This window comes from Exophiala aquamarina (genome assembly GCF_000709125.1).
Source record: "Exophiala aquamarina CBS 119918 chromosome Unknown aczIA-supercont1.9, whole genome shotgun sequence".
Lineage (NCBI taxonomy): Eukaryota > Fungi > Ascomycota > Eurotiomycetes > Chaetothyriales > Herpotrichiellaceae > Exophiala > Exophiala aquamarina.
In genome coordinates this window covers 674,413-691,572 of record NW_013550579.1, presented here as the reverse complement: position 1 = coordinate 691,572, position 17,160 = coordinate 674,413, and the positions used below count along the sequence as shown (strand labels likewise).

The 17,160-nt window shown below is 52.7% G+C and overlaps 4 protein-coding genes across 4 annotated transcripts; all 4 read left to right on the top strand.

The window, feature by feature from the left end:
• Nucleotides 1-3,165: 3,165 nt before the first annotated feature.
• On the top strand, nucleotides 3,166-3,812 carry A1O9_09217 (uncharacterized protein; the record flags this gene model as incomplete). The annotated part of the gene is made up of 2 exons (XM_013401911.1): nucleotides 3,166-3,330; nucleotides 3,369-3,812. The coding sequence occupies 2 exons, from the start codon at nucleotides 3,166-3,168 to the stop codon at nucleotides 3,810-3,812; spliced, it is 609 nt and encodes a 202-aa protein (XP_013257365.1).
• Nucleotides 3,813-5,892: 2,080 nt separating this feature from the next.
• On the top strand, nucleotides 5,893-6,754 carry A1O9_09216 (uncharacterized protein; the record flags this gene model as incomplete). The annotated part of the gene is made up of 2 exons (XM_013401910.1): nucleotides 5,893-6,432; nucleotides 6,491-6,754. The coding sequence occupies 2 exons, from the start codon at nucleotides 5,893-5,895 to the stop codon at nucleotides 6,752-6,754; spliced, it is 804 nt and encodes a 267-aa protein (XP_013257364.1).
• A 6,366-nt stretch (nucleotides 6,755-13,120) lies between these two features.
• A1O9_09215 (uncharacterized protein) lies at nucleotides 13,121-15,025 on the top strand (the record flags this gene model as incomplete). Its single annotated transcript, XM_013401909.1, has 1 exon — nucleotides 13,121-15,025. One exon carries the CDS (start codon nucleotides 13,121-13,123, stop codon nucleotides 15,023-15,025), a length of 1,905 nt encoding a protein of 634 aa, XP_013257363.1.
• Nucleotides 15,026-16,251: 1,226 nt separating this feature from the next.
• On the top strand, nucleotides 16,252-16,890 carry A1O9_09214 (uncharacterized protein; the record flags this gene model as incomplete). The annotated part of the gene is made up of 1 exon (XM_013401908.1): nucleotides 16,252-16,890. The coding sequence occupies one exon, from the start codon at nucleotides 16,252-16,254 to the stop codon at nucleotides 16,888-16,890; it is 639 nt and encodes a 212-aa protein (XP_013257362.1).
• Between the last annotated feature and the right edge of the window lie 270 nt (nucleotides 16,891-17,160).

Below are 17,160 nucleotides of genomic sequence, written 5' to 3'. Positions count from 1 at the left end.
TTAAACTGATATAGTATTCAGCTCCTTCTGCCGCATTACTAGTTCCAGCACTGCTCATCCATTGCATTGATTCCGGGATTCACCAATGCGATTGCTGCCTTGCCTTGCGACATGCCATTTGGGGCTTCGCGTGGCACGCTATCCCATAACAGGCAATGCGGCAAAATTTGACTGGTCTCCACGAGTTGCAACCACAGAGGTCAACTGAAATGAGAGCGCCCTGTGCCAAATATAAGATGATATGCAGTATTCCCAGGTTCCGAACTCTTCATTGTCTCTACTACTTTCATCTGTTCAAGAGAAACATCTGAATACTTTACGAGCCGAGCACTCATTGCGCGGGGGCTCTCTATTTCAAAGGCCTTCAGTCAGCCTTGCCCCTGTTTCGGCCCCACGATCTCAGCCATGAGCCCCATGATCCCTCCAGATGAGGCTATCTTTCACCTTGGGCCCTTACCTGATTTCGACTCCAGCATGTTCGATGCCTCTACTCTGTCCATGTTCGATGACCTTCCCGTCCATGAGGATTCTCATTTCCCATCGCCACGTAATGGCCCTCTTGAAGAGCTGGGGTGTCATCCTCAGCAGCAAGCATTGCCGATCTCTCACTTGCCAATTGGAGAGGCGCCTACCCATCTGTTTGATGGGGACACGTCTGCACAATGTCTTTCCACACTGACCCCAAATGACTTCGATAGTGGGGCCCTCTGTCCAATGGATTGTGAACCCTTGTTGCCTGATCACGCAACTGAAGGCCTAGAAGAGATCGAAGAAACTCTTTCGAATTTTGCTCCAGAACAAACAGCACTTCCTCCAGCCAGCGAACTGATACGTCTCCCGAATCCACCGACACAAAGCGTGTCATGTCCCCCATTGAGAGCTTTCCCAACTGTCCAACGCCAAACAGCTTTCCTGGTGTGGTAGACTATACTCATCCTACCGCAAATATTTGGACCGACGCAGTGCCTTGTGCAAAACCTCGCACACCACAAGCTCAGAGACTACTGGTCTAGACCGATACCACACCCCACCGCCCCCTCCTCCCTGCAAATTTTGGGCGATCAAAAAACCAGCGGATGGCCCCAGAGTCTCCATCTCAGCCTACAAAGCACGGGAAGGTCCCTTTAGGTAGGTTTGAAAACCACAAAGTTTCCAAGGACAAAAACGGAACCCCCATCATCACGTTCGGGAATAAGGTTCGAATCTCGAAAAGACCACGAACAGAAAAGGAGAGCGAGAACAGACGCAATGTCCGCATGGCAGGTGGACAGTGTCTCCTCTGCAGGATCTTGAGAAGAAGGGTACGCGTGTCTCTTCATTTCGACTATGCCAGGTCACTGATAAGACCTTAGAGCAACGGGGGGAACATGTGTGATCAATGCTTGAAATCGTTGAAATTCAACGTTCTGAAAAGTTCAATCGATCTTGGCTTCAACGCCTGCTTGAGGGACCACCCTGCCAAATTCAACCCCTTCACCATTGGTGCGTTCACCCAAGATGATACTAACATTGTTGGACTAACCAATATTAGATGATACCTATAATGACTTTCAAGAGAAGTATTTGCACCTCCAGGGGCGACAAACTACAGATCATCTCTCTAAATTAAAATACTTGTGCTTCCGCAACATGTCTGGTTCTCGCCTGGATGAATGTAAGACATATTTGAAGTGGCTTTTTCCGCAGAGAACCACCACCCCAGGAGCTGGCAAATATCTTGTACTGCAGGGCAAGAGCACAGAAATGTGAACGTACGGCGTTCACGATATCTGAAAAGTTGAAGTCGAGCTTCCGTGTTATAATCTTGATACTCTTGAGTAGAGTTGGCCTAACAAATCGCTTTTGCTTTCACCATCCACCGAAGCTTGCCCAAGGCTCTGAGAAACGTGACATCCTAACTACGAGGTTTGAACCAGGTTGGAAATTCGCATCCGAACTCGCTACGAATGTTTTCTCAGGGGCTGGCGATCAGTTGCAGGGGTCGCGCGGCCCTGCTGAGGATGAAAATCTGGACGGGGAACCTTGTCTGAGTGAAGACGGCTCCTCCGATGAGGATGGCTGCCCAGATGTCGGAGAATGTCTGAGTGAAGCATCTTCTTTTGGTGAAGATAGCTTCTCGATGAAGGAGACTCTCCGAGTGAAGACGCCCTTTCTGCTGAGGATTCTTGTTTGGACGGGCACACTGATAGTTGGGCTGATGTCGTCCTGTTTATGGAGAAATCATGGAGAAATTAAGGGATACTATTATTTTCACCGCACGGATCCCGCTCGAAGCCACGAAAAGGATCTGCGAATTCGTCTGGTATATCGATAGACCCGAAAATGGTCTAGAATTGATTGTCAAAATCTACGTTCTCGGAGAGTTCGTCCACGAGCTGTTTGGGAATTAGCTGTGATCTCGGTCAGCCTAACCTGATGGCGTAACTCACTGCGTTATCTCAAGATGAAGATGCCACCCCAATGTTCGCTTCGGCGTAACCATTTAACAATGCTTTAGTCGCGGTATCAATCTGGAAGGCCGTCCCGCTTGGTCACTTCCCACGTCCCTAACGGGAATTCCTCGAGGGACAATATTTATGTACTTGAAAACAGTCGTAGAGTCACACTGCGCCCTCTAACCTTGAAATGTAAGCCTCTGACTACACACTAAAGAAGCAGCATGCCATTCAGTCGTTCATTCAACGCTTTTGGGGTTCATGCCGAGGGGGAAGTGGGCGACGTCATCACGGGCGGTATTCTTGATCCTCCTGGCGGACCGTTTCAAAACATGTACTAGAAGATGCGGGCATTTGAGAAGCATTGTGACCAAATCCGGCAACTAGTCTTGCAAGAACCACGCGGTCGAGCGTCGATGTCTGTCAACGTCGTGCTGTCGCCAATAAATCCCGACGCTGATGTCGGGGTTTTGATCCTTGAGAGCGATGAATATGTATAGTCAAGATTGGGGAGGACATAAAGAGAGCTATTCAACGATCTATCCATCCTGTGCATCCGGAGAATCCTGGAATCAGTGGTGTAACGAATTTCCAGTGGATTGGCTCGGTCAATCAGGATATGGCTTCGAAATCTGGGACAGGCAAAACAGCTGATGGTACTGCGGTGGTATCCCCTGGCAGGCTAGATCGAAGCCTTTGAGGCACAGGAACTTGTGCCCGATTGGCTGTCATGCATGCTCGAGGTCATATAACCGTAAGTGAAAGCTTCAGGCATGTCAGTGTAAGTGGATCGGAGTTTGAGGGTTATATTCGAGGAACTACAAAGGTCGGAGAGTACGATGCTATACTGCCCACAGTCAAAAGACGAGCGTGGATCACAAGCTTCAAACAGGTGGTATTGGATGCTTCTGATCCATTTCCCATGGGTTTCAGGGTAGGCGACTCGTGGCATGTCGGCGAAGACTAAAGACATTCATTGAGAGTGGGCGGCTAGACACGAACACCGCCGCTGAACAACGGCCGAGCGGTCTCCTTACCATCTACCAAGCCCTTCACAAAGAAGTGGACAATGAGGTAACCCTTGAATCATATCGATTTGGAAGCCAGCCAATCGCAAGGCGCAAGAACGAACTCCTTCACGCAAGTCATCACTACAATTGGGTTCCCTGGCGCGCAGGTAGCTGGGCCAATACTATGGCCAATACTGTTGACGTCTGGCTGGTTAATATGCTTAACGATGTGTTGACGATCCTTGAAGATGTCGGCGCTGCTGCTTTGAGAGCCACAGTTCTAAAAGATACTCTTGACTCCAATGAAGTGACATCTCACTCTGAAGCCTGTGATTGTGATGAGCTACACCTCGCGGCTGAGGCATGATGACGGGTGCAGGAACGATGACTTCCGCATCCATTGTCTCACTGCAAAGCAAGGATGCAAGGAAGTACCTAGTAGAGTCCTACGTTTGTCGGGGCCTGCATACGCTTATGGTGGAGCGAATCATCTTTCACTCACCTCGGGCGCGGCCAAGTATCGTCGCCGTAGTTACCCCACAGTTTTCCGTTTTCCGTCCAGTCGTCTGGCGTCTACTCGTCTTCTATACGATGGTTTCCTCCCTGTTGGCATTCTAGCGCGTAGCCCCCTGAACCCTGGGATGACTGCCCGATGCTGATTCACGTCTAGGTTCCTTACGACGATCCGGATCTTGGTACTCCCCAGAAGGGCGCTTGCTCGTCTCCCTTTGTCTTGGCTATCGTCCACATGGGCGGTCCTGCTCTCCCTTCGATCGTCGACGCTGCAATTACGACTTCGGCTTGGTCTTGCTCGTGTGGCCTACAACGTTGCCGCTACCATCGTGAACGCCCTTAGCCCCTACATGATCAATCCCACCGCTTGGAACTGGGGGAACTCGGCTTCTTCTGGGCTGGTACTTGCTTTCTTGTTCTTGTCTACCATTATTTCCGTCTACCGGAGCCTTCGGGACGAACATTTGCCGAGATGGATATCCTTTTTGAGCGCAGCACACCGACGAGAAAAATTCAAAGCGGCCGATGTCGACACTTTCGAGGTTCCACTTCAGCACCAAGTCACACATGAAAAGGCAGAGATCTCTCATCATGAACGTATGTAAGGAGTTCCTAAGGTGGCCGATCACATATTTGTGGTGGCAACCCTCATTTCTGGCTCGTCCAGTCTTCCAAGGCACAATTCACAGCTTAACGCTGCATATGCACCTGCGAGCGATCATCGTATGCGTGGGAATAGGATTGCAGCACGAAACCCTTCTCGGAGTGTTGTCCATGTTGATGAAGTCGAAGTATTCAATTGAGAGGCAGGACTCGCTAAAGGTGCACTAGTATTTATGCAGGCAATAAGATGCCACTCAGGCCGTAGAGTTGTTCCACAGCTCGGTTTAAGGAGCCATCGATCTCGTTTGCACTGTTATCCTCATGATGTGTACCAAGGCTGAGTTCGATGGGAAGTAGGGCCATAGACTGGCGTAGTAAGAGCAACGAACCCCACCCAGGCGCTCTGTTGCTTCCAGAACGCTGTCCACAAACGTGTCCTGGGAGTTGCAGAAGTTATCTATGACCCTATGTTGCAGGATACTCAACTCGGTGAGAGATGTTCAATAGCTCTGGAGTCTGGAGATAAATTATTCAACTGGCTTAGACAAAGACCCGCATATCCAGCATTTTGTCTCGCAGCTTCAAAGGTGGAGAAATTGATCAAGAGGTTTATTGGGATGATTCAAGGCATAAAGGCATATATTCTGGTGATGATCTAGCATGTTCGTCCCATTGACACCCTGAACTGGTCGCTTGAAGACACAAAAAGCAAGAGGTGTGGCAGTCTCTTGGGAGTGGACTGTCGGCAGGCTTTACTTTTTACAATGCTTAGGGTTTTGCATTTTGGGTCAATCTTTAGAGGACGCATTGCTCTCTGGATTGAAGTCGCACGTGGAGAGTGGAACATCATCTCTGTAGAGACAAACTAACCTTCTCCCTCCGTACCAATGCGACTTTCAATTCCTGGAGGACATTCCATACAATTTTCTTCGAGGCGATAGCTTATTTCGCTGGGTATCTGGGTTCCTGTTCTAACCAACCTCCGGGTCCCTCTGCAGAAAGGCTGAGCAGTGCCTCGACGATGATAACCGTACAGTTCGTGGGCCCGTGAGATTTAAATATTGGGAAGTGAAGAACTTCTCCCTCCTTTTGAACCACCTCTTTCCACTTTGAGCGTTACTGCCTCTTGCCTCACCTGTTATTCACACAGACTTGAAGATGTGGCAGTCGCAGTACGGTTACTTCTACCACCCTGCAAGTGGTCGCACCTACTATCCTTCTTACGACGCGTACTTTGGCTTCTCTGATGCGCAGAAGGAGCCTTCAAGGTCAGTGAGAACATCTGCTGCGCTCCTTCTTTCCCACATCCTTTGCATCAGCACAGTGACAACATGGCAGCAGCAATGAAACCAACTTCAGTTTGGATTGAGCGCGGGCATGATGGCCGCCATTTTTATGTGCGGAAGAAGTCCAGTCAGCCATCGCTGCGAAAACTGCTGACCCAAGCACTACTGCCAGGGGGCGCTCGCTCATTCTTTTCCAGGGACTCTCGCCAAAACAATCACGTTCAATGTGAGAATCCAGATATACCGCTCATTATGCCACGGCCATCTTCAACCGGTCCCATGCCTACACAAGGCCCTGGCCAGCCTTCCACCAATCCTTCCTCAACTCAAAGCCAACAACTGCCACAACCGATCGCCATGTACCTGGTCCCTCCTTTACAAGATGCTCCTAGACCTGCGGTAATTGAGACGCCCATACCAAGCCATATGAAACCTCAGCCACAGTTCCTTCCCTACTTTCATCCTACGATATTTCCCATGCCAGCGTGTTATCCTGTGCCCGATCAAGGACTTCCTTTCGTCACACCACAGCCGTTCATGGGTCATCACCCACCATTTGCGGCCGCTCCTCCCGGACCATTTCCGGTGCAGCCCCATATGCTTCCAATGCACCAACATCAAAACCACGCATCGCCGGGTCTAGGACACTCTTCAGGCCTGCGATACAAATGTGAGATTTGCAGCAGGTTCAGATCTGCCCGGTATCATCGAAAACACCCCATCCCTCCTGGACAATTGCCGGGAAAGACTATCTGCCGAAGGTGCAGAGAAGAAGATACGGAAAGTGAAGAAGAAAGTAGTTCAGAGAGCGATCGGCCGCGCCATTATAGGCGTCGGCACTCGAGAGCTCAGAGCTGGAATCCATTCTCTGGTCGACATCCTAGAAACAGGAGCCGTTCACGACTGAGTCGGACTCGGTCTTCCAAGGCAAAGAAATCGATCGACAGCGGCAACGATTATTACGATGATCCCAGCTGCTCTCCGGGGAGAGGCTTCATTGATTCGGATGATGAACGCGTTGGCGGTAGACAAGCAAGAAGCTACCGCCGTCCAGCTTCACCAGATCTTGAAATATCAAAGCACTTTCAAAAGCTCAAGCTGGTACCTCAAGAGCACGTTAGGTATCTTGAGTCTCATGACAGACACCAGACGAGTCCCCATTGCTACAATGAGCCTATTGGGCAAGATAACGGGCATGGTCCATTTGCAAGGTAGGCGTTCTGCTCGTGGCTGGATCTACACAGTCTGTTGTTAAACAATGGTAGAATGCGTCCGACATCAGTGCCGCCAGTTGCTGAGCCAGGATTTATGCCTCGAGTTCATGCGAATCCGTATCCACTGGCCATGCATCCCGCCGCAGGACACACTCGTTTTGAAGAGACAGCACCTGCCACGTATCGGCCGAGCCTTCAACCTCTTAAACACCAACACCGATCATCGTCGAGACCATTGGGTCGGAACGTGCGAGCGCCATCCCAACAAGGCCGAGCTCCGTGGTATCGGAATGAACACTATGAGAGCGGTGAGAATTTCCAGGACCGGGATAGAGACCGCAGCCGAGAGCGATCGAGATCGAGGTCGACTGGTCGTGGCCGAAGGAGGAGCAAAGGACGACGGAGTCGCGAAGCAGGTAGATGCAATGGGCCACGCACTCACCTTTTCTCTTGGCTGACCAGACGGAAGTAGGCAGGGATCAGTCTGTATCACAAGAATTTGAGCATGCTCCAAGCCCACCGCCGATTCCTTCGTTCTCCACGAATCAAACACCAGAAGCTCAAGGGAGGGTGGCTGAAGAACACCATCGCCAGACCCATGTGCGCAAAACAAACCATCGTCGGCGATCACGTTCCGAATCCCGATCCTTGTCAGAGGAGGAGCTAGACCTCCGACCGGGCGATATGGTGACCGTGGTTGAAAGACAGCACCCTCAAGAGAATGAAGACTATGATTGGTACGATGAGGAGGGAATGCGAGTGAGGGTTCGCGAGATTTGAGGCCAATGTTCGGCTAGCCTGGCAAGAGCGGACAGGGTACAGGGAGGGTGTGCTTAGGATTATACTCGTACTCGGTATGAGCGGTGGTTGAAACAAAGCTTTAGCTGAAGTGGGATGTCCAGCTATCAGCAGTTGCATGGGCTCCAAACTGCATCAGGAGTTGTTGAAAAGATGCCGTCGTGGATGGAAAGTCGGCTATGGTGGGGAATGGCTTCGGGCGAAGAGCGCGATGCCCGGATGGGCAAGGTGAGGAACGAGGAGAGCAAGTTGAGGCTCAAAGTGGAGAGATTGAGCTGTGTCTGGACCAGAATGGAGGTCGAGCTGTGCTCAGAATGGTTAGCAGGTGCTATTGCAACTCCATCTAGTCCACAATGAGGGTGCAAAGGTTGACGTAAAGAAGCTCGACCGTTGGTGGCGCTGGGGCTAGCAATGTTTGGGGAGGGGTAAGTAAGAGAGCGGAGGGAAGCGGAGGAGAGTTGCTCAAGCTGTGACGCTGAGAGTCTATTGACTCAAACCAGAATTGGATCCCGGGGCGACACGTGGGCATCGATCTGGGACGCTCGGGCTCTTGAATTGGGGTAGTCGCAAGCGAGAGATGGATTCGGTTGCGGTATTGCGGAGGGTGGAATTAAGACTAGGGTTGTGTCTTTGGGCCGTTCAGGTTTCTTGGGAATCGACTCCCTACCTACGGGATGGGTACGGAGTAGTGAATCTGTGATGGACAGGGGTATCAGCTGGGGAGGGGCTCCATGACCAGATCTTAAGCGAGAAGACAAAGACACCATCTCCAAGGGAAGGCATGACCAGAACATAAGCTGATATGAAAGGATTCAAGATTGTCTCCAAATAGACAAGTGGCAGGGTTTATGAATGCAAGCAAAGCCCCAGACAAGAACGACCAAGCTTAGGCGCAGTGCACGCTTGCCGGATTGGTAGTGAGCGACAGACTCGATTGAGAAACAATGGGGGCATACGGAGCCTTCAGCGCTGATCAGATCAGCACATCCGTGTTCTTCCAGCAGGGTAAAATCGGTATCCGTACAAGGAACCAGGGACTGGGTGATGTATAGAGGAAAAACCCCCAGGGGCCCAGGGGTCCAGCAGCCCAGCTCGACGACTCTAGAACCCCTGTACGGGCTGTACATGAGGAACTAACGATGTGGCAGAAGACGAAACATTGGCCAGACCAGGATATTATATCATGTAGGGGAGCGCGCAAGTTGGGCACATAAGGGTAGCAAAACAGGGATCCATCCTGCGCTCACCGACGAAACACGCACCGGGGTCGTTCAGCCATTAGAGGCCTGGGCCTGGGCGGACGGAGGCTGCAAGTGACCTGGAGCAAGTACTGTAGACAGAAGCAGAGGCACAATGTTACGAAAGAGTCTTCTATGTCTAGCGAATACTCTGGTCGCGGTCGCGGGTATACATAGATAGAGACGCACAACCCTCAATAAGATTCGAGTCCACCAATCCAAAAGGGAGCACCACACTGCCAGGCTCGAGAGTGCTGAGGTGTTGTGTGTGTGCCACTCACTCGCATTTCAACCATTCGGGTTTCCCAACGTCTCAAAAAACCCCTCAAGCAGGAGGCCCCTTAGCCCGCGGACTTCCCCCTTTTTCTAAATATGCACGTACCGAGTTACCTCGTGTTGGATCGATGATCAACCGATGTCGATGTCATTTCCATCTGTTTCCCAACTTTTAGCCTGTACACAGTAGTATACGGAGTACCGAGTACTACGGGCAGTATGCGCCTCACGACGCAGGTAGTCACGCATGGGACGCCGCCAGTCCCCGGCGCCCAAGGCTCACACCCGAAATATGGAATGCAGGGCACAGGACGCGCGCCCAGGGGAGCGAGGGCATCATCCACATCCGTGCCTAACCCTTCCCTTGCGCCTTTGTGATTGACGATAGTGGGTGAGCTACTGCTTGGTAGCCCTGGGCAGCCCACCGTTCGAGTACTCCGTACAGAGACCCTGGGTGACTGCTGACGGGTTTGGGGTTTGGACGCCTGGCATCATGTGGCATTGCGTTGGCATTGGCATGCATTGGGGACCCAGAGGCTGAGAGGGGTGGCCAGTCAACAGCATTCCAGTTCAGATTGGCTTTAACCAAGGTTGTTTTCTGCTGGGCCTCAGGCATTGCCGCTCGCTAGGGGCCGAAAGAGAGGCTTCTGGGGACCCGGGTCGCTTGTGACTGGCGGCACAGATCCGGGGGTGCGGTGGGTGTTCATGGTATATCCCTGGCTTCAGGTTCCTCCTGTCCAAAAAGATCGGATGCTCGCGCCCACGGATGACTACTCGTACAGTACGACCGGGTCCTGGCCTGGCCTGGCCGGGCAGGGCAGATTTCAGAGAGGCTGGGGTGGGTTTTTGGGCTCTGGCTTGGTTGGCTGGTGCACTTTCGAATTTGGTTGTGCTTCTCGCGGTTCTTCAATGCCAACTGCAAACGCCAACGCCAACGCCAACGCCAACGCCAACGCCAACGCCAACGCCAATGGCAAGTTCCGCATCGAACGATCGTGACAGGCAGCTCCTGACTCATCCCTCCTACCAACATGGGAGTCAATGGAACTATTGTTTCCCGCTGCTGTTTCGTTCTGCTCTGCGGACACTCTTGCCTTCGTGTTTTCATCAGTCCACGCGACTTCTTGCTCGCTGTGGTCGCGGCCTGAGGACATCAAACACAAAGGAAAGCAACAGTTCCGAACGCTGGCCTTTCTGCAACCCCAATCCTTCTGCACCATATGCATCCTTGTATGTGGTGAAGAGCTGCTGCCCCTTCGTTGGGCCACGGTATGTCCTCCGTATGTCCTGAGTAATTATTCTTCGAATCTCAAACAGCCGCCAGGCCAGGCAGGGATGAAGCACCCAACCACGTACTAGCTGCTAGCTACTAGTCGCTGCATAACTATTGAGCTACCGAGTATCCAGACTATATACTGAGAACACCTCCCTAACTTGTCCTCGCGGACGTTCCACAGGGACGATCAGCCCCCATTTGCTTGGTCACGGCGGCGTCTGGCGGCCCTTAGCACCTCCCGAAACTCAAGAGTGTGAAGACGCCAGAGATGCGAGAGATTCGAGCACGATGGACCGGTTCAGGACTCTACGAGTAGTGGTTCAGTTGACGGTCATTTACTCCACTCTACCCGTTCGTTCTGCTAGAAGTACCAGCGCAGCGCCTCTTGCCCTGGTGCTGGAGACCGGAGTGCATCTCATCAAACGCGTGTTCATGGTGATTTCTAGACATGGTGATTTCTAGACTAGTAACTTGCGTACTCCGTTCTCCGCCCTTACTAACATGTACATCTCTGCATCCTGTTCATGTGTCTGGCTAACGCCGTGTCCAAATCACCCACCCTTCACTTTTGGGGGCATTCGGTCGCCTTGCTTGTCATTGCAATGTAACCTCCAACATCCCAAGACTTGTGCTGGAGACCAGAACCAGAGATCATTACCATCTTGGGCTCCCAACTCCCAAACCCTCGCTTCCCAGAGGCACAAAATTTCCACTTCTGCACCTCTTCCATCCTCTCTCAGCTGCTAGCCTTCAGCCGTGGGCATCAGAACGAATAAGATCTGTCTTCACAATATCCCCCAATCGTGCACGTCCTTACTCCTTACTCCATCAAATCATGCCTCAGCTTCCCCAGATAGACCCCTCGACCCCTCTTAGATCTCCCTAGGCGCCATGAGCGCCTTTCTCGTATCGCTAGCGCGCGATGGTGACGGATGCAGATATTCTTAGTACTGGCCGCTTTGACAGCCCCCCAGACTTCTCACGCGCCCACAGACACATTATCAATTTATCCCTCGCTGTACTCCGTACTCCGTACTGGGCTCCAAGCTCTGCACCGGTTTGGCTTTCCCGTCCCTCGTCCACGCCCAAACCTAACCCATGCCCATCCGTCCCGACCCTCTCTTTCGGGTCCACCCCAACCTTGAACCCTGGCTGCTACCTACTACTAGAGGCGTTTGGTCAATCTCTCTCCCAGATGGGACTTCTGCTCGTTACTGAAGTCCCCCATCCCAGGCATGATCCCTCCCCAGTTCCCTGGAGGAAACGCCAGTCCCCCAACGCCAGCGCAATATTAGCCTCCACATTCTATCTCGTCGTTACCTACTACCATGACCTCCCCAAACGACCTGTTCGTGCCCCCCCTGCTTGCACAATAGCTGATAAAACATAAAACCCACTACTGCAATCGGCCATGCATTTCCCTCAATATCAAGCCACCATGAAAGCCACGAAGCGAGACAAGAGTCCATGCCAGTCGTTGGGCTTGGGCGACAATGCGAGGAGTCTGCAAGACAGTCCAATCAGCCCAACCGGATTTGGGATGATAGGCTCTTTTGGACCTGACCGCGATTCTCAGCGCCGGGGCGAAGCAGGGGCCGCCCGGGCGGCCACGCGAGTGTGCATTCACGTCAACCGACTACCAAAACCCATCGAGTTTAGTTGGTGGCAGTGGCAGAGCGTGCCGCCTTGTCCACAACCATGAAAGCCCGAATAGCTTAAGCGTATGGCTGACGAGACCAGAAAGGCAACCAGAAGGCGTCCCCAGCTTCGCCTGACCCAACCCGCTGTCCAGGAAATACACCGGTTTGGGGAGACAGCCTATCACCGCAATCGAATCTGCCGGGGTGCCTGGTGCATGCCAGTCGCGCCACTCGAGTCTCGACATTCGCCCGTGTGACACTTTTGAGACTCGACCATTCTCAATCAACAAGGCGACCAGGGTATTCCAACACTACTGTCCCTTAGTCAAAGCCTTCGATACACCTAGCCGGCCCTCTTGTGAGGTCCCACGAGGGCGATGAGGCTCTGCGACGGCTAATCCGCTCCTCGACACTCAACAAGGCCGATCCCATGGCCCATGAGGTTGATGCGCTTGCTTCCACCCCCCATGCCAGCCAACCCAACCCATGAGCATCCGATGCTGTGGCTTTTTTGTTCGAGGCCTCTGTTTTCTGGCCCCCTTCTTCCTCTCCATCCATGACACCATCAAAGCAGAAGCAGGAGATGCTAGTACTCCTAGGAAGTCCTCTGCTTTTCACTCCGCTGGAAACCCAGATCCACCCAACTGTTCCCGCTGCCATATGCTTTTTTCTTCTCTTAAGAGTTGCCTTTCCACCTCGTCCACACTATCCCTTCATATGCCCGTGCTACCCCAAATCACTCTGTCCCTTTCAACAAGTCAGACTCATCTTTCTCTTCCCACCCTTCATCGCACTGTCATCCTCACTGCGTTATCTGGATGATCCAGTGTCATGGACTATACTTTGAACTACCAAGATTTGCTTGGAAGCGAGGGGCCAGAGTATGCAAACAATCCATATCGTTACGAAAGCCATCACCCGGTCTGGTCCTACCCAGGTGAATCAAGCAGTATCGACCCTTATCTTGATGCCCTTCCACCCCATGGCCTTCCACCCCATGGGGGCTCCCTGTCACACCATCACCCAAACAACTTCCTAAGGGGTAGTTTCTCTGCTTATGACCCTGCTGCCCATGGGTTTTCTCTTCCATACCAGAGGAACACTCAAGACAATGAGCTGTATCAACTTGGGATATGCTCCCCTTCCCCTGGTGATGCGACCCAATTTCGATGTGTGCGTCATATGTCACCTCCCGACGCTGCTGGGTTTGCAGCGTCCAGCACCGACTCCACTACAAGCGACTATGCACTTAGTCCTGACATTATTCGGAGCCCCTTTGAGATTCCCATCTCTCCCCGTGATTGTGACCTGTACGGACCAACACTGGGCACTCCCTTCAATGTTGTCAACAATTGGAATCCACAACCGTCCCCGATGACTCCCCTTCCTAACTCCATACCTTCCACGCAGACGCCGTTGAGAATGAGGGACCTCCAGGTGACACCAGATCCAGAGCCAGAACTAGAGGATAGCATCATGGATGATAGAGAAGTGCTTCAACCTAAGCTCAATCCCGAGGAACTCGAACTGTCAGAGCAACTTGCCAGTCCAGCAGATTCTGGGCTTGGCATGTCCCTGCATGACGATGACACCATCACCGTCAAGGATCCGGAGGACGATTACGGAGGCATTGAGAGTGGCAACGATTCCGACTTCGTCCCCGGAGCAAGAAGGCCTGCTCGAGGAAGCACTAGTCGACTGAATCGTGTTGACTCTCTGAATCGAAGATTGTCTGGGACCGGGCGAAACTCCACCATAAAAGGAGTCCTTGGACAAGCACGAGTCAGCAAAACCTCGAAGGGCCGAAAAATGGCACCTGAGCATTCCCGTGCTAAAAGCAAGAACGTCACCGGTAGAGGTGCGAAGCATTCGGTCAAAAAGCCACAGCAGGGAGCCAAGTCTTTCCCTTGTACCTTCCATCACTATGGGTGCAAGGCTACGTTTGCGAGTAAGAACGAATGGAAACGTCATGTCGCATCTCAACACCTGCGACTGGGTTATTTCCGATGTGATCTAGGATCCTGCTCCCCAGATGATAGCCGTAGTCAACAACGAGGTTTCAATGACTTCAACCGGAAGGACCTATTCACCCAGCACTGTCGACGGATGCACGCTCCTTGGGTCGGAACCAAGAAAGGCGAGGAAGGCGTGTCGAAGAAGGAGAAAGACAATTTCGAGAAGCAGCTTGAAAGCATCCGAACCCGCTGCTGGATCGATCGGAGAAAGGCCCCCAAAAGGAGCAGCTGCGGCTTCTGCGGCGAGTCCTTCGTCGACACCGAAGACGGCAAGGCCTGGGATGCTCGCATGGAGCACGTCGGCCGCCACTTTGAGCGCGATGCATACAGCCTCAATCAGGAAGCAATTGACACCGGCCTTAGAGAGTGGGCTATCAAAGAAGGCCTGATCCAGCCTGGCAGGAAGCAGGGCGAGTGGTGGCTTCTTGACCATGAACCTGCTGCTCCCACAGCACGCACGCAAACGAATGCCCGACGGAGCGGGAGGTTGACCGTCAAGCAAGAAGAGGACTTGCAACAAGTCGAGGAGCAAAGCAGCAGTGACCCAAGCGACAATGATGATGGCAGTAGCTCCGACTCCGACTCCGACTCCGACTCTGACTCTGACATTGACGCTGACGCTGACGCTGAAGGCGAGATTGAGGTCGAGCAAGAGGACACAGCTGTTCAAAATGGTGTAGACGAAGAAGACGACGAGGATGCCGAGGGTGAGGAGGAATGAGCCATGATCATTATCCTCCTCCTCATCAAACACCATCATCGCGGTCCATTCCGTCGAGATATCATCTCTTTATCGGAGTCTGGAAGTGACAGTGATGGAATGGGGCACATATGCTGGAGAAAAGTCGCGCGGAATTCGGCCTTGCTCTGTTGCGAGTATAGGCATGGGCACAGGCGTGCACGCACGTGGTTACGGGGCGTTAGCCAGGTTATAACTGGTTGGGAATGATGGAATATAATGATACCCTATATAGCAGCTATTTGAAAAAGACGACCTTGGTTTCTCTCGAAGAGCTGTACTGTGTACGAAGCACTCCATGGTACTGGGCACCGAGTACAAGAAGCGGGTCCCACGCCGCCTATAAGACTAACCAACCGCCGTTATTGGCGCTGAGCTCCTTGAGATGGTTATGGCAGGTTAGGCGATAACACATCACTTCGACAGCCAACCAATCAGCTAGTGGGGCAATCCCCGTGCCCAAAGAAAGCTTGGCCCCCTTTACGAGTAGCTCGAATGCCGCCTTGCCCTCCCTCTCCATGTCCATCCTGACTCCTCGCCCACTGATCTGATCCTCCTATTCTTCCCAGCCCCCAGCGTCTTCGAAACAGCCGTCTCATCCCCTCCAGTCCTGTCGTCCACGTCCACCAGCATCTGACACCCAACGATGGAAGAGCTTACATACATCGCTTCAACGGCTGGCCACTAACGTTTGCGCCATACCAGGGACCGAGTATCTGAGGCCTCCCATTGGAGCGACCGTTCATGCCGCCGAACATGCCATTCTTTTCTGGTGTCCAACGGAGGCCTGACCTCCCTGCGAACTGACATCGACATCGACATTGACATCGACGTCCCCTTTGTCTAGCCTTGTTCAGAACAAGCACGGAGGCTTGTGCGTGTCCTCGTGCTTGTTCAAAGCTTGCTTATAATGAATGGCCCGGCTGCCTTTGTTGCTTTCGTTGTGTATGTGTACTTGTGGGTGGTCTTTGAATTCATCCTGCTCCCTCCCTCCCACGCTCGCTGCGCGTTACTTTGGTGGTTTGATCCTTTTCGTTTTATATCCGCACATTCCTTTAGTTTAAAACCCCGTAACATTCCTTTTCCGGGGTTTGGAGGTTACAAAAGCTTTATCTCTCAAGAAAACCACGAGTCTGAAAAAGAAATACCGGCTTGGAGAAACACAAGTCGAAACGATGCGTAGCCTACGTACAGGTCCTCTCGCGGTCATGGCGCTGGTGGCTGGCACCACTCTCGCAACGCCATTGCCGACGCAAAACAACGACAACGAACTGCCCGCCCGCGCCGCCGATGCAGTCCAACAGCTTATCGCCATCGCGCCCACCTCCAACACTTGCATCGGCGCGTCCTTCCCGGACGAGTGCTCGGTCTCATCCGCAACAGTCGTCAACGCCCTGCTCGCCGGCTTCACAACATACAGTATCACCACGGCGGCCGAGCAAGCCGCACTCCTCTCCTGGATGGCGTTCGAATCCGGCGACTTCAAATTCAACCGCAATCACTTCCCGGCGCCCGGTCGGCCTGGCCAAGGCACCCGTGCCATGCTGATGCCGAACTTCGTCGCCGAGTATGCTGCTAGCATCCCCGAGCTGGCGCCACAGGTTGCCGCGGCCGCGGGGGATCCGGCGAAGGTGCTCGAGCTGGTGCAGCCGGATCAGTACGCTTGGGCGGCCGCGTCGTGGTATTATGCGACTAAGTGCTCGACGGAGCAGAGGGCGATGGTGGTTGATGGTGGACTGCAGGGCTGGCAGAATGGGTTTATCACTGGCTGTGTGCAGACGGCGAATTCCCCTGAGCGTCAGGCTTACTGGACAAGGGCACGTCAGGCGCTGGGTGCACCTGTTTGACGAGCTGCAGCTGGATGAGACAAACAGCTGGTTTTTGAGCTTGAGCTGGGTGTTCAAATTGATGGACGTGTATACATCCACATACTTTATACCTTGAAATGATTGAACGAGATATGCCTATGCTCGGTTTAGCGTGCTAATGATTTGGTTGGTTTGGTGGATTGTTCTTTTCTCCTTTGCATGGGTTCCTTGGATTCCTCTGAGAGGTGAACCATTGTCTACGTAAAGTCGGGCTGTGTAGTTCTATCTCATTTGTGGTCCTTGAGGTCC